The following is a 26,754-nucleotide window of genomic DNA, read 5'->3' on the forward strand; positions in this document are numbered from 1 at the left end:
TGGTAGGGAAAGAAATGGCTTCTTCCTTCAGCCGTTCTGCTTTACTGTCTGATGGTGATGGGAGAATGAATCATTGTGTGGCTAACTCCACATGGGAGTTAGTCTGTCTCATCCTGATCTCTGTCCTTCTTAACCAAAAAAGTCGGATATATTTCCCTTTCTCCTCATTCATATCTTGCTACACAAATAAGGCAAGCTATATTTTTCCACATTTTTAGGGTGAAGCTTATGTTCACATTTACAATCCAATAGAGTAACCTTGCTAACCTACTGTTTAAATTAAACTACCATATATATCTCTAGCTTAGCCAGAGCAAAGTAATGTGGACACTGAGATACTCTCTGACCATTCTTTATAATTAAATTTTTGCTCCAATGTGAAAATCCTGATCAACTGATATATTGATGCAAAATCCATTGGTGCACTCACTGAAGACTAAACATGATTTGGTTCCCCTATTATCTTAAACCATGCGCTACAATGTGACTAGATCAGCACTGCAACATGGCTTCAGGCTAACTTGGTAACTGCCTTTTATAACATTAATAGCTAAACTAGACTAAAAGTCTTCTAGAACAATAAAGGATGACAAGTTAAGAAACTACTTTAAAATTTACTTCTGAATGGTGTAGCTACACTAGTAATCCTTGCCAGTCTGGGAAGCTGTTTCTGTCTTCCTCAAGTGACACATCAGTCACCTGAAGTGACACACGGTGTCCAATCAGAAATAAGAAGTCGACCTCTAGCTCCTCTGAGCATGCCGGTTAGTCGCTGAATATTCATAAGCAGAATTCCCTCGAACTATTTCAAGTCAAGATGTCTCTCTGGTATTGTAGCTGCCTTTGCAATAATCATATTGCATATGTTGATATTATATTAATATATTTTCATTTCATTGTACACCCCTAATTATTGGTATTCATAATTTTATTAAGTAATCTAACCTGCACTGAGTCCATATACACATATTCTAAATTAGTCATAAACTCGACTCACTATAATATCACTCTGCTTTCTGCAGCACTATAATATCAGAATGTCTCTTACAACTTCTGGGTCAAAGGACATAAAAGTCTTTGCAGGCTGGCAGCTCCTAAAGGTAGAAATGTCCTATTTTGCAAGTTCTGAATCCAGAATTGATGTGATGAGAAAACAAAACAGACACATGTTTGCATGTACTGAGACTGTAGCAAAGCATAAACAGCCACCATGAAAACAGGAAGCAGGTCTAGCATATCTTAGCTGGGAGACCTGATGATGAATGGTGCGGCTTGTGTTTCTACTGTTTGATAGGACAACTCTGTATTTTCATTAGGATTGAGCTAAATGCAGTTTATAAATCTGGAGTATTTTGTTTTATTCTGCCTAAATCAGTTTTCCAATCAGACGTAGTACTTTTGTCCTTTCCCCAGGCCTGACTGGTTTCCAGCATCACAGGTTCAGCGGCTCACACAGAGGCACACCAAACTGACCTCTGACCTCGGAGGAGAAGTGGGCAGAGTGACGAGTTATAAACAGCTGCAGCTGCTCATCAAGGTTACAGCACTTGAGATCCACGTCCCAGGATCGAATTCCTGCCAGGAAAGAAGAGAAAGGATGATTGAGGACTTTGTGAAGCAGTGAAGGACAGACAGACATTAGTGAAGCTGAACAGAACCTATCTGGGCGACATTCTCATGATCCTGAGCTGCACTTCTTTCACAGTGAGTCATGTACGTAACCTTTTGCCATCTGTTGCTGGAGCTTCTTCACCTCCTCCCACCTCATCCCCGCAGCTCCGAGTCCAAACGGTTTTTGGGAAGCAGGGAAGTCAATGAGCAGAAAAGGTTCCAGGTTTATGAAGATATACTGTTTTAATTGTGTAATGTCAACATGTTCCAAACGTCACCATGTTGACATTATACAATTAGAACAGCTACATCTTCACAAATCTGAGATAGAACAGATTGAAGACTATTTGGAGATACTTTTTGAGTATATCATAACATTTACCTGATGTACTCTCGACAACTTAAGGCCTCTAGAGGAGACTATGCAAGAGGAATCCGGTCCCTTGATGAGTCTATTCTGCCTGTTTTTAGACATCTTTGTTCATAATGACAGTCCTCTACAAGGTTCTGCCTCCTCCTTTTTGTCATCCTTGTGTTTTGGTCCATTTGAAAAATTTAAAAGTAATAGATTTAAAGAAAAAAACTTTGCCTGAATGACAAAATCACATTTTCCATGCATCAGCGTTGTTAACATTGATACTGACTATGACCATGTTTCATTCAGTGTTTTACACAATTTACTACGGAAGGCAAGAGCGGTCATTTTTCCCTATTATTTTTTTTCCCCCAGTGGTTACCTCAAGATAACAACTTAATTTTCTCATTTTCTCATGATAACAAAGAGCATTTTCCCGTGATCATGTGATGATTATTTTGTCATCACGACATAACCAACTTTGTTTTTATCGAGATGAGACAATTTTCTCGTTTTTGTGACAAAAAAAGTTGGTTGTCACAAGATAAGAATCTTAGAAAAAATACTACTGCTCTCGGCTTCTGCTATTTACTACTTTTTAAAGTTTTTTTTTCTTTTCTCTTTTGTTCTCTAGAACCGAAAAAATAATGAAAATACATCAAACCTCTTTGCAAAGACTCATATAAAATTGGATTCTTCTTTTAAGTCTTTTTTGGGGTTGTTGCATTTCATTACCAAATAAATTATGCATATTATATTTCATGTGATCCATTCAATCCTTATATTTTATACCACTTACTCTATTTCAGGTTTGCAGGTAGGTGGAGCCTATAACAGCAATTAGCAGGCGAGGGGGAACCCCAGACAGGTTTCCTGTCTATTACAGGGCCGAAATAAAATCTTTTGTTTTGAATTAAAATAATCAAACCAATTTATATGTCACTTGTGTTTTTTTCCTTTATTATGAATCTTTTTCAAACCATTTTTAAAACAAACACTAGAAAAAGAAATATGGATGTGTCCTTTTATTTATTTTAAAAGTATTGTACTATAGTTAGTAATGATTACTTGGCTTTTTAATGCGGGAGTGTGCAATCTAGCAATTTTATTTTTCTATCACTTTCTTGCATTTTGTAGACGCCTGCCAAATAAGATCCAAACCTTCCTTCTCTTTAAGCTGCCAAATCCTTAGAGAAATCTGCTCCTGAGTAAACTTCTCTCTCTATTGGAGACATTTGTTGAATCAGAGCTTTTTCAGTGAAAACAGCTGCCAGCTGGGTGTTAAAATAACACTGATAAAAACGGGGACAACCATCAAAGTGGGTAAAGTTGCAGGCCATGCAACAAAAATAAAAAATACTCAAATATAGGGCCTCTACCATTTTGGTGTTTCTGTCTGTGCTTTCTAAGTGCTCTAGTTTAAATAAACATGGTTCAGAAAAGCTGCATGAGGTCCCACAATTTACATTCCCAATAAGACAAATTAAAGAAATGACTGGTTTAAGAAGACATGAAAACAAAAGAAGCTGACAACTCTGATGAGCTGTAACTCATCCAGGTATGGCTGTAATATAATTATGTGAAACTGAAAAAAAGATTTTTCTGTGCTTTAGCTGACAAAATTACCATAAAAGTCTTGTCATGAAATGACAAATAACCCAAAGTTAAACCTCAGAAGAGAAAACCTCTTTATCTTCAAAGGACAACAACCACCTCAGCTCTATTTCACAACAGATTGGTAAGACAGAAACTGTTTCAGTAAAGGAAAACATGAAAGCATTTTTGTAAGGTTACCTAAACTAAATTCACATGAGTTGGAAAAAAAAATCTTGTTTGACGAAACAAACTTGAATAAAGTAAATATCTAACAGACCTTGTGTACCAAGCTATGTTCCACACATACTGTAGGTGGGGAACATGGTGATGCAAGCATCATGCACTGAAGCAAAATTAGTCTTTTCAACTCAACTCATTCTAGTTTTAGTCAGGAGCCTTGATGCTAGTCTTCAGTGAAAGGGACATCTTTTTTGACACACACTTTCACATATCCAGTTATCTTTATGTGACAGTAAAAACTGTAACAGTTCCATCCAAGTCAAGTCAAGAAAACAGACATATCAAGTGGGCAACCAGTGAAGCATGTAAACAAAGAAAAAAATATCAAAATCTATGAAACTGCCGTAACCTTTTAAAAAATATTGTTGTGCATAAAAGGTGGCTGTACTGCATAGCACTTCTCTGCACAAATATGACTCAAGGTTGTTTTATCACTATGTCAAAATCATATGTCTTCATGTGAGTTTATTTGCATTAACATCCAGTTTCTGTATTCCACCAGTGCAATAAGGAGAGAAAAGGAAAGTGGATCTTTCACATGATGGCCTTCATGCATGTCTGCATTAAGAAGCATCTGGTTCTCATGGATTCCCCGAGGCACCCCCTAATGATGAGTAATTCAGCATCCACCTTGCATCCTACACATCTCTCCAGTTGGCAAAAGGCAGTTTGACTGTTGTCTTGTCTTTTGTTCTGTCCCTTTCTCTCTTTCTTTTCCTCTATTTCTCTAAAAACTTCTTCTCACCTTTCTTAGATGAATCAAGCATTGTGCACTTTTGATATTCAGTTGCTGCCATGTGATGCGGTGTATAAAGTGACTCTCAGCTGTAAAGTGATGCAGTATCCTGGAAGAAAAACTTGTAAAGTACGGTTTCTCAGCCTCTGGACTCTTCTGGGCAACAACGAGACTCCAGGAATGAACAATCTAAATGGCACAGTTCCATCAATATGATTCAGAAATACATATATCTTAAGGTCAAAGAGTTACACAGTGCTACTTTGAGACTCGTCCTACCCAGTGTTTTTAACATGAGTCATTTCAGATCCCTGCTTCATTCCCACACATCACTCCTTACTTATCTACTGCAATCTCACTCCTGGAAGTCATGTTTAGGAGTAAAAAGCACATAATCAGGGTTTGAATTGACACTATGTATACATCTGCATGTTACAAAGTACATGGTTAGACAGTTACAGATATCTGCACACACAACGTGACTCTCATAACGTCACATAAACTGTATGCACACACCCTACCATTTGCAGCTACGGACTGTGAGACTTTTACAAGTTGGACATATGGACAAACACACCTTTTACATGGTTTGTGATGAGGATAGGCCAATGTTCTTAAACTGCAGCCTTTAAGGGCAACTGTCATGCAGGTCTTGGTTGTTTCCCTGCTTCAACACATTCAAATGAAGTACACTTTGTTCTCAGGATCTGCACAGACCTGCCAATATGCCATTCATTTGGGCCAAGTGAGAAGAAGAAGGACAACAGTTTAAACCCTCTGGGACGTGGTGCAGAAAGGAAGAAGCCTGTGTGATGCTTCATAACATGAAAAAATGTGACACATTTCAGCTGGTGATGTCTGACTGATGCGTGATTATAACCGTGTTAGAACCATTTAATAAAATGCCAAAGTATGAAGAGTGTCGTTATCATATGATGGAACTGATTTTTATATTCATTTTGATAACGACATTAGATCAGCAAAATTATTCAGTAATGAACTGAGTGATCACACACACATACACAACCAACTCTTGCTCTTGCTTGGCTTATTTTGCACACACAAGCTTACAGTTTTAATAGATTCTACTGATCTGCTGTGAGCCAAACTTCAGAGGAAACTTGTGTCAGAGACCAGCACACACACCTCTCTCATCTTATCCACTTGTAGTTTCCTTGAGGCGACAGCAGGGAATTAGATTATTACGATTTTTCTAATCCTTATCTCACAGATGACGTCTGCTCTTTCACAGGAAGAAAATATTTTGTAGATCTTGCTTTGCCCTTATCTGAGGAGAAATGTCCCTTCACTGCAGACTGCAGTCTGCTTCCAGACATTCTGTCTCAGCGTTACTGATATTTTGTTAGCATTCGCTCATCGATGCTTACTTATTGTATTCATCATATAAATCAGCTGTTAACATCCACAGGACTGCAAACTAGAGAGAGCAGAGCTTTGTTTCTGTTTTCCTGAATCATCGTTTAGTGGAGGATGTCACCCAGTCACATGCTGGATAGTCTCACACACAGGTGTCTACAGGTAAGAAAGAACTCATCTGCAGAAATATATACATATCAGGAGTTACTGTCTGTTTTCTTTACCCCAGAAAACGATTATTCAGAAGCCTTATGATTGATCAGTTAATCAGTTTATTTATTTTTCATGAAAGAACTGTTTTTTCTTACTCAAAATGATGGGTTTGCAGTTTTTAAATTTGATAAATATTCTCAAACAAACTGCTATTAATTGGCTAATTTAATTTTAGACTTTAAGTAATACAACACAAATAGCTTTTTAATACCTAAATAGTAACTGGTTGGCTAATCTGTGATTAAAATAATAATAGATGAGATTTATAAGGCATTTTTCACGGCCTTCAAAGCATTTTAAATGGCAATTATTATTCATTTCACACTTGGTGGTGGCAAGCTATGTATAGCCAACACCACCCTGGAGTAGACTGATGGACACTGAGAGGGTCCAGTGTGGGTGTGGTTTAGACTATTTTATACCCTTGTGGTATTCCCATTACCACTGGATATATATGAAAGTCAACCTGTGGTTTAATCACTGTATAAATGCAGAAACGTATGCATGTATTTACATTACACTAACTGTTTGTTGGCCCTGTGATGAACTGGCGAGCTGTCCTGGGTGTGTCCTGTCTCTCGCATGATGATTGATGGGATAGGCCCCTGCTTCCCTGTGACCCTGAATTGGACTAAGTGGTATAGAAAATTAATGAATAAATTCATGTTTGTTGATTAGTTTTTTCTTTGATGATTGAATAAGGAAGCAGTTCTTTGTTTTTTGTGAATGTATTAAGTTCATTTACAAATCGAAGTGGCTTTCGCTAAGTTTTACTTCTCCCCTCTCCTTGTGAGCATCAATTTGTAAATCTTTTTATGTGTAAGACAAGGCAGGTTTTTTTGGATGGCACATTTCATGATAGGACTATTCAAAGCTCTTTACATAAAAACATTAAAAGCATTACACTGGGGTGCGGGAAATACTTAAAACTAATTTTAATAAATAAATATATAAATAAAAATAAAATGCATGATGCATAAAACGCATAAAGGTTACAGTATCAGAAATTATTTTTGATAAAAAGTTGCACATAAAACAGTTTTCAAACTTGATTTAAAGCAGCTGAGAGTATCAGCAGACCTGCAGTTTTCTACAAGTTTGGTCAACAAGTAAGGATTCTCTCCATGTTTAGTTCTTACTCTGGGAACAGAAAGTAGACCTGATCCTGATGACCCGGGAGATCTGGTTGGTTCATAACAAACCAGAAGATCTTGAATGTATTTTGGTCTGAAACCAATCAGCGCTATGTGAAAATACAGCAGAATTTTGATGACAGTTCTTTGACAGACAGGAATCCATTGTAGAGATCTGAGTACTGGAGTTATATGAGCCACTTTCTTGGTCTTAGTGAGGACTCAGGCAGCAGGAATCTGGACTGACTGCAGCTGTCTGAGGGACTTTTTAGGTCGCCTGATCACAAGTCAATTTTAAAAATAAATTTTAAAAAAATTAAAAAGAATAAATATATTACACAATGACAGACTGCCTGGCAGAGTGGAATTCAAACCGTCTACCTTCTAGTGATCAGATGACCCGCTCTACCACCCGAGCTGCTGCTATCCCAAGTTAAACAGTCATTTCAGCAGTATTGTCTCAGAGTATAGCCAGTGAATTTAGTTTGCTTTTGCTAAATCTGCTCATTCTGATGTTCCACATGCAGAAGAAATCTTTTGTCCATTTATTCTCTACAGTCAATAAGTGTCCAAAGCCAGTCTCACGTCTTCCTATATATAATATGAGCCAAGCTCAGAAGCCTCTAACACTGGATGTGATAGTAGATGTCTGATGATTTCAACAGAAAATCATAAGGGAAGCAGCTTTGTGTTGGCCTTTATCACAGCCAGTGGAAGAAAACCAGATATGCACTGCAAAACTTAAAGCTTAGTCTTCATCTTTAAAGCCTTTTGTGTTACACAACCCAAACTAATAATGAACAAAACAGACACCACACATAAGTCATAAATTTCAACTCTGTATTTAATACTAGCATATCTAAACCAAACCAGCAGACTGTGGAAACATGTTGTATTAAGTTAATAACTGATTCATGTATATCTGAATTAGATGTTAACCACAGCTCAGCCACCAAAGCTACATGCAGTTTAATTCAAACTAAACAGCATTAGTTCAGTTGCTTTGTGATGCAGGAGACAAAAAATATTGCTTAAAGTTTTAATATAAAGTATGACTTTAAGATCCTCTTGCTGTCAAAGACTGGAATGGACAGGCGTTAAGTTTAATCCCAACAACACAGCTGCAGTTTTTTCTCTTTAGAAACATAACTCAGGCTGAAAGTCCTGACAAGTATCACTGGAGGAAACATCATACTCTCGTTCTGATTAAGTTTGGTCTAACTGTGCTCACTGAGACACAAGTTAGCTGTGAAAGATGTGGTGTGCAGCCATAATCCCAGAACCCCATCATTACGTTACTACATCATTTCAACCTTCCGTCAGGCTGATGATTAGGGGAAAAAAAATAATAAACCTGACTGCATTTGCATCTTCCACATCACAGATCAATTCACACATCTGAGAAAGAGCTTTTAGTCGTTTTGTTTGGATTTTGACTGCAGTGCTGCAGGGAGGGTGACTGGTTTCAGACCAGCGCAATAACCACGCAGAGGGATAACTCAAGCATAATGTGTAGGTAATGGGAGCTGATGATCGGCCATTTACACTGAGTCACACTGAAAACACCGACCTCAGGGAGAGGGGATAGATGCTGTAACAAGAGTGTATGAAACCCAGCTCGCAACAGAGCAGCAGGGGTGTCAATTCCCAAAAGGTGGAAGTCAGAAGAGGTCAGAGGGGACAGATGAAGTTGATATGGAGCTAGACTGCCATCTGAAAATGCAATCTGGACAGAAAGCAGCTCAGAGTGGCCACAGCGCAGCAAGAAATTGCTGACAGGCGGTTTTCTGGAAAACTCAAACAGCGTCATCTGTTACAAACAATCCATTTACATCCTGTAACTTATGGCAGGTCTCAGTGGCAGGAATGACTGCAGAGTGCTGCAGCTCACCAGCAGGAGCAGAGCTGAGATATTCACCTGAATGGTGAGCACTAGTGACAGCAGGACGCTGACAGGTCATCTGTGGCAAAAGTTGCACTCTCACTGCTGAGTTGCTTTTAATTTGAGGTACCTTAAAAACCACAGTGTGATCAAAATATTGATAAACTCATAGATACCAAAACCTGAAACATTATACAAAAATAATTATTTTAAAAAAAAAACAACAATGTTGTTGTTTAATTGCTCATGCAACTGTGCTGATTGGTCAGATTTCTGTCTGCTAGCAGTGCTTGAAATTATTCTTCTGAAAACACAACATCGGGTCATTTCAAGAAATATTTTCCCCCTAACTTGAGTCTGCAATTTTACTGTCGTGCAGTGCACAGAAGGGACGGGAAATGCGTGCGTGGTGTCCCATGGTGCAATGCTGCAGCAACTGTCTGCCTAAGGATGCTGTCCTGCTCATTGCGTCAAACTGTTTCTCTCCTGCAGATCTTTGAAGGTTTGAACCTTGCAGGACTTTTTACCGTGAAGCTGAGCTCTGAGCTGGCATATAAATATATGTATATGTATATGTTTGGGTTTTTTGTTGTTTTTTTTTTTAAATTACAGCCGGTGTTTATTCATCACTCACCCCGCTCTATCTGCACCCTGGCGGCGTCCAGCTGGTGCTCTGTGCCGATCTCCCCGATCACTATCAGCATGTAGTAGCCGCTTCGGTTGAACGGTACTCCGCGTCGCCGTCTCCCTCCTCCCCGGCGATGCCGTATTTGCTCCTCGAACCCAGGTATGCTGTTGTCCTCGTCCTCCTCCACCACCGGGAGCGCACCTTGTAACGGGATCTCCATGGCAACAACCCCTGGAGCCGACGCTGGGGCTGACTCCATCGCCATGACAACTACCGGAGTGAGAGAGGGGGACAGTGTGAAAGGATGGGGAGGGGGAGAATTGGGGTGGTGGATGCTGAGAGGTGAGGGAGAGGAAGGAGGTGAACGAGCTAAGGAGTTAAGGGGCAAAATATCAGAAATACTCATCTGCCCCTTTGTTTGCATGCAATATGATGACATATCGTCTGAAGAGATCTTTTGTCTGAAGACAGACTGAGTAAAGAATTTTTATCCGTGTTTTAGGGGGTTTGGGGGATTTAGAAATATAAGTTTAAATAGAAACCAATTTAGATGTAAAGTTTTACTAAAATTAAGCTCTTCTAATTGGTCTGAGTGATGTTACCTAAAGACAATTGGACCATGGTGAAACAATCCATAAAAATAAATGTTTAGATGAGTCTAGATGTTTGTTTTTGTTGTTTTCATATGAATTTTTTTAAACTTCACACATTACCAAAAAAGAAAAAAAAATATGAGGGGAGTGGTCACTACAAAAACGATCCCAATAATGAACAAGGCCTTAAACATATCGGAGTATGTAACTCATTCTTGAAATATTTATCTTCTGAGAAAAGTGAGCTCGTCACATTGGTTTTGCAATCTCAACACAACGGAGCAGTGACACACAAGCTAAAGATGATTGCACCAGTACTAAATATATCCAGGCATAGGTACTCCCAGCTTCTGTAGAAGAAATCCTCAGATGAAACATTATTTAACTGGGTTTGAGAATTCCAGTCACAATGTGATATGTTGTAAGCGTTTTTCCATTTATAAGACTTTTTTTTTTTTTTGTCTTATAAAAATTAATGCTTACACAAGAAAGACTCAGTTTGCTTTCAGGTTCAAGCATGTAAGTCTAATACCACATTAATTACACAAGAGAATCTTGATGTTTTGGTAATGTAGTAAAAAATAGTCTAAACTTACATATTTTTCAGCTAAATAACAAAAAACAAAAAAAACAAAAACAAAAAAGAAGATCCAATAATGAGATAGGCTACTGAGGAAAATCCAATATTGTACTTAAATTTCGGGAGGGTAAATATTGGCATTCTGCAGTCTATTTTCTGAAAACGTTTTACTTTAATCTTGAGGTGACATTTTTGCCACCTAGGAACACAGTATCTTTTGTCCATATTGACATGATAACTTTGCACATTTGCAGCAGATTTGTCAACTGCACATCTATGATGAGAATCTCTGGACACCAGTACAGTGAACCCATTGCCATGTTCAAGAAACCAGTTGGAGATGATTTGAGCTTTGTGACATGGTGCATTATCCTGTTGGAAGTAGCCATTGTGTTTATAAAGTGATGGAGTGAAGACATGGTCAGAAACAATACTAGGGCAGGTCATGGCATCTAAACCATGCTCTCCATTGCACAACCAGCAGTTGCCTGATTGTTGATACCATGCAGGATGGATACCTGCCTTCGTGTTGTTTACACCAGATTCTGACCCTAACCAGATGAAATGGGGACTCGTCAAACCATCATCAGTCTTCTATTGTCCAGTTTTCTTGGAGTTTTGGTTTCTTGTTTTCTTACAAGACAGGAGTGACACAATGTGTGGTATTCTGCTACTGTAGCCCATCTGCTTTAAGGTTTTGGCAAACTGTTAACTATGTGCTGAAGTGTCCTTGGGAAAGGCACTGAACTCTAAGGTGCCCCCTGATGTGGTATGAGTGTGTATGTAAGTTGCTTTGAATAAAAGCATCGGCTAAATAACTATAGAGCAGAAATGCATACTTTGGTTCCAATCTGTAAACCTTTAAGATGGTTGTGTGAGAAAATCTCAGTGGATAGTTTCTGAGAGCCACATTAAAATTCACTTAAATTCCCCATCTTCCTTATTTGGATGCTCAGTTTAAACATTAGCAAGTCATCTTGACTGTGTCTAAATGACTAAATGTAAAGAGCTGGTGTTTTGTGATTGGCTGATTAGTTATATCCATGTTGACAGTTACTTTAAGAGGTGTACTTTGTAAAATAGCCAGTAAGTGTATCACTCAGCAAACAGCTTCAATTTAAACATGAACATGGACATCAACTTTACTCATTTTATTATAACATTCTGCAGTGCAGGTACGTGTGAAAACTCCACTTGTTTAATATCTTTTACATTCATCCCAGAGTATAGTCTATCCTTTAGCATGTTGCCTATTAAATGATTAACTTAAGCTGATCCGTAATATTTCAGGTAATGATGGCACTTTCTGGAAAACACTGTGGATCTATGGGAGCAGGATTTGTATATAAACCAGGCTCAGACTGCTCTGAACGTCAGTCAGGCGCTACTTCTGCCTCTAAGTCTTCACTTAGGATTCAGATGACGTGTGAAAAAAAGTCAGTTCTGTGCAGTGAATTCAGAGGGCTTAATAAGCTGGAGAAAATTAAAGAACAATTTCTTCCAGCTTCAAATGTCTTTTTATGCACTCTGAGGACACACTGATAAAGCCAGTCCAAGAAATGTGGACCAGCCTGAAAATAGCCTCTTTACTCTCCAAAAAACAGTTCTCATTCAGTTTTTTCTCTCTGGCTAACCTTGAGCTTGGAACATTTCTGAGTGCAGCAGAGGGTATCTCAGCATAAACTGCCAGCACCACACTGAGGGGATAATGATAAGGCAGTCTTGCTTTTACACATAAGCCTGAACTTCCATGTTGCAGTACAAGGCATCGCTATGCATCCAGATCTCAGGAACAAGTACATGATTACATATTCACGATTTCTTCCAATCTGGAGTAATTGCATATTTTTACTTCTGCTTTCGGGGTAAAAAAAAAAAAAAAAAAAAAAAAAAAAAAAAAAGTGCTCTTCTCTCATCAAAAAAAAAAAAAAAAATGTTTGTCTTGCAAATATGCAAAGCTTGAACTTCACAATCATCATCATTGCACAGTCCACTTATGATTGCAAGATCTCCAGTTGAGCACAAAAATAAACGGTGTATGCTTTCGTATGAGATTTAAGCTTTAGGCCTCTCTGACAGTGAGTCAGCACTCGACTCGGTGAAGCATCTACTCCACAACCATACTTCCCTCTAGTGGTAAAATTAGCAGCTGTTGTAAATACACAACATCTCATGCATGTTCAGTTGACTCACCTCCACTTTGTAAACTGTCAAATCACCAGGAAAATGTTTATCATCAAAAAGGGAGGAAAAACTGGGGGATGTAATGCAACTTTCCTGAAAGAACAAAGCAGTAGCTCATTGCTTTGTGTCCAGCTAATGTCCAATATTCAGTTTAGGATCAGACTTACTGGGTTTTCATCGAGTAATTTCTATCTAAAGTCAATATTACCGCATTGATAAATAGTAGTAAATAGGTTTCTACTCGCCACCTTTTTGTAAGACAATATAAACACAGGACTTTCAAAGGGAATTTCTACACTGAGGACATTTTTATACAAATGTGAACTAACAAAAAACATTACAATGCATTTGTTGGGAGGGTTTGTTACAGCTTCTGTCTTCAACACTAAAGTAAATGTTTGGTGAATTCAGTGAGTTCTGCTACGAGTTATTGACAGGTGATATATGCTGTGTACACAGGCTCACAGAGTTTACATGGCAAAAAACAAATTTCCAGTTCACTTATTAGTTTTTAATAAGAACAAACAAGAAAGTTCATATGGATTTTTTAGACCAACAATACCAGTATATGTTTTATTTAAAGTCTATCTCTGCTTGAATAAACTAATTACAAGCTGTATTGAGGGCATTTTAACATTTCTTGTAATATTTTGGAGTCTTCATGTTTGTTGTTAATTTGTCTGAGAAAAAACATTTTATTTAGCGACACTGAGCTTTTTTTTATTTTAAAATTGAAGTTCTGTCCCTAGAATATCATTGCTGCTGGTGTGCAGGATGGATAACTGTGCATTTCTACCTCGGAGTGACTCACTTGCCCGTAATTAGTAGCACCAAGTCACTCTTAGATATTTTATCTTTTTAATTCATTCACTTTCATTTTTTGTGGTGTCCACCTTCTGCTGAAGACATAATAAAAGAGAAGCTCCATCACTGACTGAGGAACTTAAAAGGCAGCAGTGTTGTCTGGTTGATGGCTGCAGTTATCCTGAGCTGCAGACAGAGCCTTCAGGAACAAACCCAGACAGCCAGTCGGCTGAAGCAGCAGTTTGTGTTACAGAGCAGATTCTCCAGATTGGCCTGAGCCTCAAACAGACACAGAGGTCACTGAACTCTGCTTCCATTCTGCCAGACAGAAATGTGTGAATCCTCTCGAATCACCAATAAACAAGAGCTACTGAATGTGCTGTTGACAGTGTCTTAGGTTTTTAGGCAACTTGATTTAATTATGGATTAAATCCAAAACTACAGTCTGGTGCCTTTTTAGCAACTCAGTAATGATCTTTTATAAATGGGCTTGTATGAACACTTATAAGCTGGACTAATGTGAGATGCCCTTGTTCTGAATTGGCACACAAAGTAAAGCTGAATTATCCAAATGCATAATGTTGCAAAATTCCAATTAATGAAACAATAATTTAAGGATTATCTTTAAAAAAAAACTATAAAAAAAAAACTATCTGGAAGGGGGAACGTCTGGCTCTCAAAGATGGCCACTCCGACCAATCATCTCCAACAAGTGGAAAGTGGAGCATATGCAAACATAAAAAAGTGACTTATTGAGTATTATGCATTAATTTAATAACATGCTTCCCTTTAACTTTAGCAAAGTTCATATTTGGTCATAGATGTTTTCAAGGGACTTGAACAAAGCAAAATATGTAGTTATAAAAAAAAATAAAAATTGGAAAATATAAAATGCACAGTAATATTGCAGAGCAGAATGATAGAAATAAAACATATACAATCTAATAAAATCCCATCAAATCTACACCTAAAAATAAATACAAGAGTCAAAAGCTTTAAAAGAAAGCAAAACATTTTATTAGATGCAAGATTCAATTTTGAAATACAAAAAGGCATCAAATGGGTTAAAAAAAAAAATCTTATTCCCAGCTGATGCAAATAAACTGCATCAGCTGATGCAAATAAAATTAAACTGCCATTTGGCGCAAAAGCATCACAGATTATCCGCATTTGCAATAGTTATTTAGAAAAGCTCACATAAAGATGTGCAGCAAATCATGTTGAAAATGTACAACAGTATGAAAATAACTTAAGAGTTCTGCAAAAGCCTTACAAAGTATGGCTTAAGATTCCCAATGTGGCAGAGAGGGGATGACCTCTTAGACCAGTATCCTGCTGGGTTTTAGGAATTTCCCTGTTGCAGCACACCTGACTTAAATTAAGAAGCTTGTGCAGAACTTAACAACAGTTTGTTGTGGATCCATTTAATTTGAGTCATGTTCGGTGCAGCAGGAAAACATGTAAAACCTGCAGGATGCTGCTGGCCCAAGAAGAACAGGGATGGTGATTCCTGTGACAGAATAAGGATCAAATCCAGCATCTTAGTGGGATACTGGTGATATCCAGACACAATGTCTGGTGGTAGGAGGTAAATGTTTGGACTATCTGGCACTGAAATGACTGATCAGAGAAACACCAGACAAATCTGATCATCAGAAATGAATGGAATGTCATTCTCAGAGTACACCGTTACCATGATGAATCCCAATTAAAAACAGAACCCTCATCCTGCGAAAACCTTTAAAATCAATTGAAATGGCAGCGCACTGGCTAGGTCTTTTAACAAATGACTCATTATGGACTAAATGAACTGGTTTTACTTTACTGGAGCCGTATCTTCTCAAATCAGCAGGTTTTTTTTTGTCCCAAGTCAAAGTGTTTTGGTTTTCCGATACGCACGTTTTTCTAGATTAAGTTGTTTAGATCAGATTAACAGGAAAATTACTTCTGAAGTAAAATTATATTTCACTCTGTGTACTACATTTAAGTCTCCTTACATTTTTTTTCTACAAGCATTTAATCAACTGAAGATGAAACAAACCGATAATCACTGAATGGTGTGTAAAACCTTGTAAGAGATGAATACATGTCCTTACTGAGCAACCAAACAAACATTTAAATGAATATTTACAAGAACATTCAGGCCAGACTACAGAATTTCTTTCCCTACACGTTTTCAATGAGCTAAAAGCTCTGGCACATAAAAACCAGACTTTCCACACTAGAGAAATGCTTTAGAGACAGGATGCAGGTGAATCAGTGACAAACAGATACTTCATCTTATTTACATGATAGGATGAGGATGCAGCACCACTGTGATCAAACACAAGCATACTGCAGCCACATGAATCCATGCAATAACACACACACTTGCACACGTTACACTTAAAGCCTTGTCAAAAAACAGAGACCAAAACAGACAACGCAAAGGCACATGGAAGTAGTAATCAGTCATCTTCATTTCGTTTTAAACCTGTTTGTACTTGATGTGCGACTTTCGCCTTCACCGCTTTTCTACACCCACACAGAGCCAGGCCAAGTCACCCTGCTGGAGCCACTCTGGATGTTTAAAGCAAAGGCTAACATGGAAATCACAAGTGCACTTATGGCGAAGGTCAAAGGAGGGAGGCTAATAGCGTCACCTCGCCTGGTTCAAGGTCTACACATTAAAAGATCAAATCGCGATTAGCAGAAATCGAACCAGAGTTTCAGAGCTCTGGTACCTCTCAGAAAGAATCACCGCAAGATTGGTGCCTGCCGACATGTTCAGCATTACTTTAGTTAATCATCTGGACCTGATAACATGCAGACCTTGACCTGTTAAAATGAGCTCAGCTTAGATTGATCTACAACTAGTTGTTTCCCCGCAGGACTCCCTGAGCAGCGGAGGAGGCTGCTCCGGTGGCAGCTGTTTGGAAGGTTTTACTGGTGAAGACGCCTTGTGAGAATTCCTGCTGGGCTTTCTGGAAGCTGGCCCCGGTGCGGCGGTACATGCTGTGCACCTGAGGAGGACACAACACTTCAATCTTAAAATGATTCAACACAATAAAGCACATAAAGAAAACTTCTTTGGAAAAATATCTACAGTTAATCCAGATTAAGGCTATTTGAATCAGAGGAGTCACATTACGTTGACTGCAATTCAAATCCTAATGTTCAGAAAACAACTTAAAAGAGGAATTTAAAAAAAGAAGACATTTTTAAACACAAGCAAAGCTAACACTTAAATGGAAATAAATAAAATTGTTTCCTCATACCATCTTGAGCATGATGACGGATATCACAGCACATATAGTGAAGAGGATGGCAACAATGATCATGATGGCACCTACTGCCTTGTTGCCACGGATGACAGTGAAGGCAGCGATCCAGCCACTAAAATAAACACGCATGGGTTAAATTTAGTACATGGCAATAGCTAACCTAAGAAGAAAGAAAAAAAAAAATCAACCTCAACAGTGTGAAATATTTGCATGCCGTATGCAGTAAATGATTGTTTTCTTGTTAAATTAAGGAAGAGCAGAAGAATATGGTATAGATGCAGCATGAAAAGTGGCCAAATTTCAAGTGAATATACAAAAAAAGAATCCCTCTAAACATTATCTTAAGGTTTATTAGAGAGTACTTTAAGCCATATGCACACTTTTCAGGGTAAAGGTTATCAAACCCACATCAGCAGAATTATAAACAAATATGTTTAGATTTAGGTTTGCTATATTTCTTTTGCAAACTAACAAAATCAAAAGACAATTACGCAACATAAAATGACAAAGTCAATAAACTGAAATAATGAAAAGGAGCAGAAAGAACAAAAATGTATATCTGCCCCTCTGTACCATTTCCAACATTTTTACTCGATATTTGCATGCTCTTTTTACGGGCATAAAAGCAACCATCAAAAAACACACTGCATGATGTATGATAAGTAGCTGTTCATCCATTGAACGGCTGTTGGACCACATCTATATGCATTTAATTTTGAAAGTAAAAAAAGCTGTAAGAAATACCGTTTAAACCATTTTAAATCAATATAAGATAACTCTTTTCAACCATTTCTGTCATAGTTGAATTTGGGGGCAACACGGGGGGGGCAACAAATGACAGCGACAGTGTCGTGCATCACACTCTCAGATCGCTTCTTTTAAAAAAATTTAAATAGTTATGAAACCGGAGGGAATTTGGGCATTTTCAAAGCTGTGAAAGCAAAGCAAAGCAAGTCAAAGCAGCAGATAAGGAATGATTTAAATTCAAGAGATTTTGCTCAAATGGATAGAAATCTTGTGGTTAACTCTACAAGTTAAACAAGCAACCCTGGGTTCAGCCTTATTTTTAAAAAAAGGAAACAGCCTGGGGAGCATAATCAATGGATGGCAAACGTATCCAGATAAATACATGTTCAAACATGTTCAAGTTCATCAGTCACTGAAAGCCTCACAGACTGGTTGTAGAGCGATGCAATGGCGACAAAAGTTAAACATTTTTCAACTTTCTTGACTCGTGTTGGAAGCCCCCATGTGAACGCCTATGTGAAAGGGGGAAATTTCACAAACGTCGCCTATCACTTGGCTGGAGGGGGTCAGCGATTTTCACCTCACTGCAAAGTTACATGGGAAATGAATGGAGAAGAAGTGATGTACCCTTTTTCAGCTCACCCTTGGATACTTTCTCCAATCACTTTCCTCCTTTCACCAGCGATAAAGGAGCATTGATTGGAATCTGGTGTCGACACAGAATGAGGTTGAAAAAGCTATGAAATTATTTATGTCTGAAGCAAATCATCATGCACCGTTCCAAAAAATTCACCATCAATCCAAAGCACCATGAATTGATGGGGAACTTAGAGAAAGTTACCGGGATGGACATAACATCTCAGCCCAATAACTGGAGCAGCAAAATAGTCCAGTTGCTCCTCACTGGAGCAAGTGTGGTTCCATTTTCACCTCCCAGTGAAAATTTGTAAACCTGTATGTGTGTGCACACATTTATAAATGACTTAAATGACTTCTAAGATTTATTTTGGAGTACATACGAATGTGTCAGTGTCTTGTCTTAGCGTCAGCTGCTAATGTGATCAGTAATATGCAGCCAATTAGTTTGTAATCCACTGTGGTCAAAGAAAAAATTGGGGCATCATCTCAGAGAGAAGCTGATTTTAGATGGAAGCAGCACAGGCAAACAGTTGTGTATTTATATGTGCTAAGATCTCGTCAAGCCTCGAAAAGTCACATAAGAGTAGGGTCACATCGCCTGACAAGAGGACAAATTATTTTATCAGTACAATGTTCTTACTCAGAGACAAACTCTGAAGTGATATTTTGACTCAACAAAACCTGCTTTTTCGAAGCCACAAGACAAAACTCTAAGAATTAACATCAGGAAAAGAGGGTGAAAAAAGTGAGCAGAAGAAACTTACAGTTACCAGCAGAAAGACAAGTTGTAGGATGGAAAGACTCTGTCAGAAGAGAAGTGCAGAAAATAAAAAGAAGACGGGTGAACAAACAGATGTAAAATGTCAGTAATTAAAGGCAAGAAACCACAACCAAAGAGAATGATATATGTAGGGTGTGAAAAGTGTTAAAACCAGGTTTTTTGCTAACAATAGCTATATTTTTCTGGGAAGACTCATCCAAGATGTCACAGTACAGCTGACAAACTAAGGTTGCATTAGATGGCTTACAGAGTGAAAACGTAAATGAATTCTGAGTTATTGGGGTGACAACAGACAAATTATTGGGAAGGTTGATATCAATTAGAATAGAAAGAAATTGTTGATCAAAAATACAAAAACTAACTACAGAATGTCACCAAGTATGACCAGCTGTTGAATGACACTGTATGTTGTTTGTACACGTCGTGAGGTGTTAACTGGGCTTCGGAAAGGTGAACTTTGTTGATGTGGAAGGGGGTGGGCTAATTAAGTTTCGGTGTGGTAGACTGCTAAACTAAAATATATCTTCCCAACATTCAAGAGACCATGAAAAATCTTGAATGCATCCATAAAACAAACAATGTGGTTATCTGTTTCAGTGTTATTGGGGTCTGTGTAAAGCTGCAAGGGAATTCGGAGAAAAAACAAACACTGCCTTCATATTTACTGTTGGAGTGACTACAAAATGCTGCATAATGGACATGACTCACCTGTTGCCCCACTTGGGGATCCCCACAGCTTGGATGATGAAAACAGCCACTTGGCAGAAAAACACAAAGAAGAAGAAGAAAAAGCTGAAGGAGCTGTCAGTCCTAAACAAACAGAAAACAAAACGTTACCATATGGACTGAAATTCTCTAACATATAACTAGAGGCTTCACTTGTAACTAAAAGTCTGTATCTGGACATCTCAAAAAGAAAGTGGAATCACATTAAAGACTGTTAGTTTGTGACTTTCCAGACAAACATTATCATAAAAAATATACTTAAACTTTCATTTACAAACACTTTGTCAGTCTAAAAAGATGTAATCAATGTGTTCCTTGTGCATAAAAATGAGCAAGTATCTTTATTAGGTACACTTATTGTGAACAGAAGTAGCTAATCAGCCAATCACATGGCAACACCACAATGCCTTTAGGCATGCAGACATGGTCATGACGAGTTGCTGAAGTTCAAACTGAGCATCAGAATGATGAAGACAGGTTAATTAAGTGACTTTGATCAATTTTATTTTATATAATGTGCTTTAGTATTTCTGTTCTTATGATTGTTATTTTTTTTTACTGTTATTTTAATTATCTGCACAGCAAAGTTGTTTAAAAAGTGTTTTATAACTTAAGTTGGATTGGATTTAATCTGCTGGTAGCAGATGGGCTGGTCTAAGTGTTTCAGAAACTGCTGATCTACTGGGATTTTTTTTACACACAAACAGAATGGTCTGACAAAGAGAAAATATCCACTGAGCAGCAGCATTTAGAAGGACCACGGTGAAAACATGAATCCATCCTGCCTTGTATCAAATATTCAGCCTGCTGGTGCAACGATGTGGAGATATTTTCTTAGCACAGTTTGAGCATCTTAGTAGAAAGAGGTTTCAACACCACAGCATGCTTGAGTAATATTACTGACTATGTCCAGCCCTTTAGGATCACGGTGTATCGTCTTCTGACTGTCACTTCCAGAAGGATAATGCACCATTGAAAGTGACAATGAGTTCACTGTAGTAGTCCAATGACCTCCACGGCCACCAGATCTCAGAGCACCACTGGGATGTGGTGGAATGAAAGATTTTTTTATCATAGACGTGCAGCCAGCAAATCTTCAGCAACTGTGTGATGCTATCATGTAAATATGTAGCAAAATCTCAAGTTTCCAGTACCTTGTCAAAGGTGGTCAAACCAGATATTTGCAATATGGACCTAATTAAGTTGCCCCTAATGTATACAGGTCTATATATGAAGGCGGAGTAAAACTGCAACTGATGCTCTGCAGGCTCTGGGCTGCTACAAAGTCCACATTTACAGTAAAGAACTTTTCATGAAGGCAGACTCACTTGAAAGCTTTGTATACGGGCCGGTACCAACAGAGGAAGGAGCAGGGAGTGAAAAGGATGAGCCAGAGAATAGAGAGGCCAAAATCCACACCATAGACTGAGTCAGTAGTGAAGTAAGCCAGGCACGCCAACAGGTTGAGGAACAAAGTCACACAATTGACTAAAAGAAACGGTGAAGAGAAGAAAGAGTTTACAGTTGTATAACATGAACATTATCTTCATGTGTGATCTAAAATGTGATACTTTAAGTCATTTCAATCAAATATTTGAAATATTTATTGCTCTGAATGACATCACGCTGCTGCCAGGTTGAGGCTTCCCTGAAATTGTGATCCACTTACACATCCAGAGATAGTAAATCATTTTGCAGACTCGTTGGTATTCTGCAGGTATTTCCTCTGAGAAGTCCTGATAAAAACAGGGTTTGATGGGGAAGCTCTTGGGAAGTGGAGGCCAGTTATTCTCTTTACCTATCAAGACAAGAGGCAACATCAGCTCCTCTTGTCTTCCATGCAATTCATCCAAAACTGCAGAGGTGGGGAAGCTAGCTCTGCAAAATCATGATGGATAGACGTAAAAGCGCTGAAGTACTGACACTAAAACTTGGGCCCACAGAGTATTACAATACATTCAGGTGACGCATTTATTCAAGTGTGTGGGAGCTGGACTCCAGCAAGTTAGATAATGATCCCATTTTGGCTCTGGATTAGCACATTATAGTGCTGCACACACCAACACAAGCATGAGTAGGTTTAAAACAGATATAAAGAAAAACGTATAATTGAAATGTTGCAGTATTTAAATATTTGGAAATACTTGACCTGAAACTGGTGACAAATAATTCAGAAATAAATACTGTCAGATCAACATTAACTCAGCAAATAAGCCTAAAGATATAATATAAAAAAAAAAAAAAGTTAAATCTGCACTTCCGGGACATTTGGTAATTCAGTGTTAACTAATCAAACACTCAAGATTTTTTAGGTCAAAAACATGGCACATGTCAGAGCTGCTTATGTGGAGATGAGCAGTTTTCACAACCTGAATGCAAAGATGTAGCATGATACAACCTCCTCTTTGATGCATATTGCACACACTGCACAATGTTTTCCTGTCTCAGTAAGCTGTGCTGCCTGCAATACTACTGCAGGGAGGGGTGTCTTTAACGACCTGTCGGGCCTCTGCTCTGTAGCTCCTGCTCCCTGCGGTCCAGCTCGGCAGCTTTTCTCTCCAGTTCCTCTTGCTGCCTCAGCAGGTTCGCCTGAGCTGCTGCAGCAGACGCCTTGAATAAGAAAGAAAAAATATATATATATAAGACGGTCAGAAACACTTCCCTCCACGAGCACAGCTCATGTAAAGAAACTTGTTTAGGTGACAAAGTGTGAGGAATTCCCTTCTAGTCAGAAACAATGCAGATTGAGGGCCTTTTGAATGCTACAAAACTATAAAATCAATTTCCCACGTAAGCTTAGATTACAGTTTCAGTGATAAGACTGAAGCTGTCAGTTGTTATAGAAACTGTATGGAAAGAGATGTAAAAGTGTTGATAGAAAAAGCAACCCTTAATGGATGCTTAGAGCTATGACGACCAAATCAGATGTCCAACCTGACAGTCGAAAGGAGGACAGGCATTATTATTAGTAATGCTACTCATGAATATGCACGAGAGAAAACAAGGAATCCAAATATGTTTGTGTTGATACCACCAACATCCTCAGTGAACAAACAACCGGAGGAGATGGTGCTGGGTGACATGGTGACAATCTTTCTCTTATCTATCATTTTTCATATTCATAAAGAATATCTCATTACATTGAGCCAAATCCAGTGAATACACATGCAGGGCACAGGCGTGTAAATTAATCAGAGCTTGGTAAAAGTGCCAAATGTTTTTTTTTTCTTTTAACAGTTACAAAGTTGTGTCAGAATCAGTTTTCATGTGATGGAAAAACTGTAAACATCACATTGTTGCATGTTGTTTTATTTCTTGCTTGTTCTCTTTGTTAACAGTGTAACTGGAAGTCCATTGTCTTCCATGTTTATGTAGTGATAAACTGAAGCTGAACCAACGTTGTGGAACAATAGCAGGGTGTTAATAAAAATGTACATAGATGAAACATGAATGGGAAAATGGCAGCTGGAGGCGGGCTGCCTCTGTCTACACCAAAAACCTGCTGCAGCATTTTGCAGTTACTGCTGAAAAGACTGTGTGTTCTCACTTGTGGACCGGGCTCTGTTGACGGCTGCAACACAGCAGGCTGGTAGGGAGAGGTGGAGGCTGGGGTGGTCTGAACAGCAAGACCTTCCTGAAACCCATAAATAAATAAAAACTGTTTATTAAATTGCATAAGAGACACAGTGACCAGTAAAACATAGCAGAAGACAATGAAGGAGAATGAAGTGATGACTAAAAGGACAACAGAGAGAACAATGAGAGGAACGCTAACAATGAGCAGGAGGCAGAACAAAAAGAACCTGAAAGGAAACAGAGCAGGAAGAGGAAAAAGAAGAATGAAACAGTGATGTGCAAACTAATAATAAGCCTTTAAAAAGTTGACCTCTGGGAAAAGGGGCAGTGAAAAAATCTCAAACGAATAACAGCCGTAACAAACTACATATGAACAAGATTATTTCTTTCTTACTATTCAAGAAAATAAATTAAATTCAACAAGGGGATTGATACTTTCTGACAGACTGTGTGCTCTGATAGTTCAAAAACTTCAAAATATTGGATCATCTGCAGCAAATAATCATTTCCTAAATGTTCAGACATTTCTGTAGTGGAAATCACTGACTGGGTTCCTTCATTAGAAAAAAAAAGAAACAAGACATCAATGTTAAACTAAAAGAAAAAAACATGAACAACATCTGATTCTGCAACTTTTCCTGAGCATAATTAAAGATTAATATCAAAATAAAAAGTTTTCACTCGTCTGAAAACACAGTTTCTGTGATTTTCTTTGTTTGATACGTCTTCATCCAGGCTACAGAGGAGATGGGTTATCTGGCTTGTTATCAGCAGAAACCTGCTGATTGTGGAGCTTGTTTGTAAAGAGCCTGTCCAGTAATACTGGGAGAAAACAAATTACACACATTATCAACACATGGGGATGAGATGAGTCATGGTCACTCTTTAATAACTGTTCTGCAACCTGCCCAATATACACATTGCTTTTGCTTTAAACTGTATTCCTTAAGCTCCCAAATACACGTTTTAAGAGACTGCTTAATCACAAAAGATGGCAAGATATCATTGTCATAGATCTTCTTGCTTTTAAAAAGTTTTTATAGTGCAACACTTCCCTCCAGGGTTACCATAGAAGAGGAAGATTTTAAACTTGTTTTTGTTCATTTTGTAGTTTTTTTTTTTTAAGAACAATGAAGTGTTGGAACCACAACTGAACTGGTGTCCAGTATATGTTGTTTTGTAGCAAACTAGTCAGTTAAGTGAAGCCAGTAAGCTTGGGTACATCATCATAATTCATGCCCACATTAAAAAAAAAAAAAAGAAAAGAAAAAAAAATCTAAATTACCTGTGTTACATGCATGTTATAGCCATTACTTCTCAAGTCTAATACAGGGTGTCAATAAAGTTCTTTTACAATTTAACAAATGTATTAAAAAAGCAAATTAATACATAATTCTCCGGAGGTTCATACAAATGGAGGAGCTGATATTCGAGTCTTTTTTGGTCTTATTTTAAACACCTTTATATCCGTTATCTTCCGATGTTCTTCATCATCTATATCTCCCTTTATCCGACGCTGTCCCTGTCTCCATGAATTTCTTGTGCCATGCACAAATTGAATGACATAATAATGAATGAACCACAATACACATTGTGCATTTTCTTCAGCTGCAGCCATTTTTTAGGTTTCTACTAATCAGAAGCTCTTTCTTTAAACAGGTACCTGAAATACACCAACAAAATGTTTGATAATCACTGAATACATGGAAGAAATTTGATTAATATATATCATCCCTGCACTTTGTAATATATATATATATTTTTTTTTTAAATTGTGAAAAGATTTTATGGACACTACCTAAATGACCATATGTTAATCATCTTATTCCCATGGGTTAGTTAGCTAGTTAGTTAGTTAGTTGTGTGTCCAAGGATTAACACATTGTAGGTTTCAGGACACTTTGCAGGGTAAATTTCTTGCTTATCTATTTCATAACCACCAATATCTTTTTGAAAATTACTTCTCAGTTTTAGACATTGTTTATGTAGTCATTTCAATTAGATATGAAGGTGTTTGATAAATAATTTAAAACTTGGATCAGAGGTTACAAATCAACCAAATAGAAAAGAAAAAACATTTAAGTTTTAGATTTCTTACATTGGACTGGGGAAAAGGGTGGTACTGGTCAACTGGTTCTACTGTAGAGTTGGTCACCTGAGTGACGGAGGGATCCTGGAAAAAATAAGTAAATTTGTGTTATCAACTTATTACCATTCAATAAAAAACACTGACACCATTTGCTTTCCTGGAGAACCAATAACATACACTACAGGATAAAAGATCTGGTGTTTAACATCAGCTTGTAGGTCGACTCTTGACCAATCCTGGTGGTCAAGTCAAACTGTACTTTTTTTGTTCCTTCATTTTGTTCTTTACAAAAAGCTACAAGGGTCAGTCTTTTAAAACACTTAAATGAGAGAAATTTAGATTATATTACTGTGGTAATTCTATCCCAAGTTTCTTTCATCTATATATAAATATATCTATTCATGCATGTTTGGCGAGTTATTAGCAGCAGAGTGATTATAAATCTACCGCCATGTGCCGTAACAACACCCGTTGAATTTCTTTGACTTCTAAAGATATTCCCAGCTGTTTATCCTATCTCCAGGCAAACTTTCCCCCAGACATTTTATCATTTCCTAAGACACTGATGGTGAAAATCGGACCGGACCCTCTTATTCCAGGCTTCACCTGGAGTCATAAAATGAAACAATATCCAGCTACTGTAGCATAACCTCTATTGCTATTGATAAATCATTACCTCAGGAATTCATTGGTAATCATTAAATGGCTTCAGTGGGCTGTGTTTGATCAATAAGCTGAAAATTAGTTCACTGCCTGTTAAGTTTAAACTCAAAAAGAGAATCCAAGTCCAGGTTACATTTCAAGACATTAAAGTTTCCACAAACAAATCAAAGAGGGGAAAAGACAAATGATTACTTAGCTTAGAATACAAAAACATAGCAGTTCCACATATCAATTATCATCTAAATAATTTTGTCTTCTAATAACTGGGTCATGGTGGCTATAGCAACCTGTAACTTTATGAGAGTTTAAGTGTCTCCATTCATCCATTTTCTACTCCA

At 37.9% G+C, this 26,754-nt stretch overlaps 2 protein-coding genes across 2 annotated transcripts in view; both read right to left on the reverse strand.

Moving 5' to 3' along the window:
- The window catches only part of map1ab (microtubule-associated protein 1Ab), a gene marked incomplete at its 3' end in the record, with an annotated part of 67,800 nt that extends 57,746 nt beyond the window's left edge, over positions 1-10,054 (reverse strand). Inside the window, exons 1-2 of the mRNA XM_079256823.1 lie at positions 9,778-10,054; positions 1,474-1,575 (exon numbers count right to left, since the gene is read on the reverse strand). Coding sequence (XP_079112949.1) covers positions 1,474-1,575; positions 9,778-10,036 — 361 coding nt within the window. The 5' untranslated portion in view covers positions 10,037-10,054. The remainder of the gene's footprint in view (positions 1-1,473; positions 1,576-9,777) is intronic.
- A 4,960-nt stretch (positions 10,055-15,014) lies between these two features.
- Positions 15,015-26,754, reverse strand: part of scamp2 (secretory carrier membrane protein 2) — a 15,649-nt gene continuing 3,909 nt past the window's right edge. The window contains exons 2-9 of the mRNA XM_079254140.1: positions 25,763-25,837; positions 23,636-23,722; positions 22,587-22,698; positions 21,758-21,886; positions 21,417-21,576; positions 20,071-20,172; positions 17,190-17,307; positions 15,015-16,934 (exon numbers count right to left, since the gene is read on the reverse strand). Of these exons, the coding sequence (XP_079110266.1) occupies positions 16,785-16,934; positions 17,190-17,307; positions 20,071-20,172; positions 21,417-21,576; positions 21,758-21,886; positions 22,587-22,698; positions 23,636-23,722; positions 25,763-25,837 (933 nt within the window). The 3' untranslated portion in view covers positions 15,015-16,784. The remainder of the gene's footprint in view (positions 16,935-17,189; positions 17,308-20,070; positions 20,173-21,416; positions 21,577-21,757; positions 21,887-22,586; positions 22,699-23,635; positions 23,723-25,762; positions 25,838-26,754) is intronic.

The sequence above is a fragment of the Telmatherina bonti genome (assembly GCF_933228915.1).
Source record: "Telmatherina bonti genome assembly, chromosome: 2".
Classification (NCBI taxonomy): domain Eukaryota; kingdom Metazoa; phylum Chordata; class Actinopteri; order Atheriniformes; family Telmatherinidae; genus Telmatherina; species Telmatherina bonti.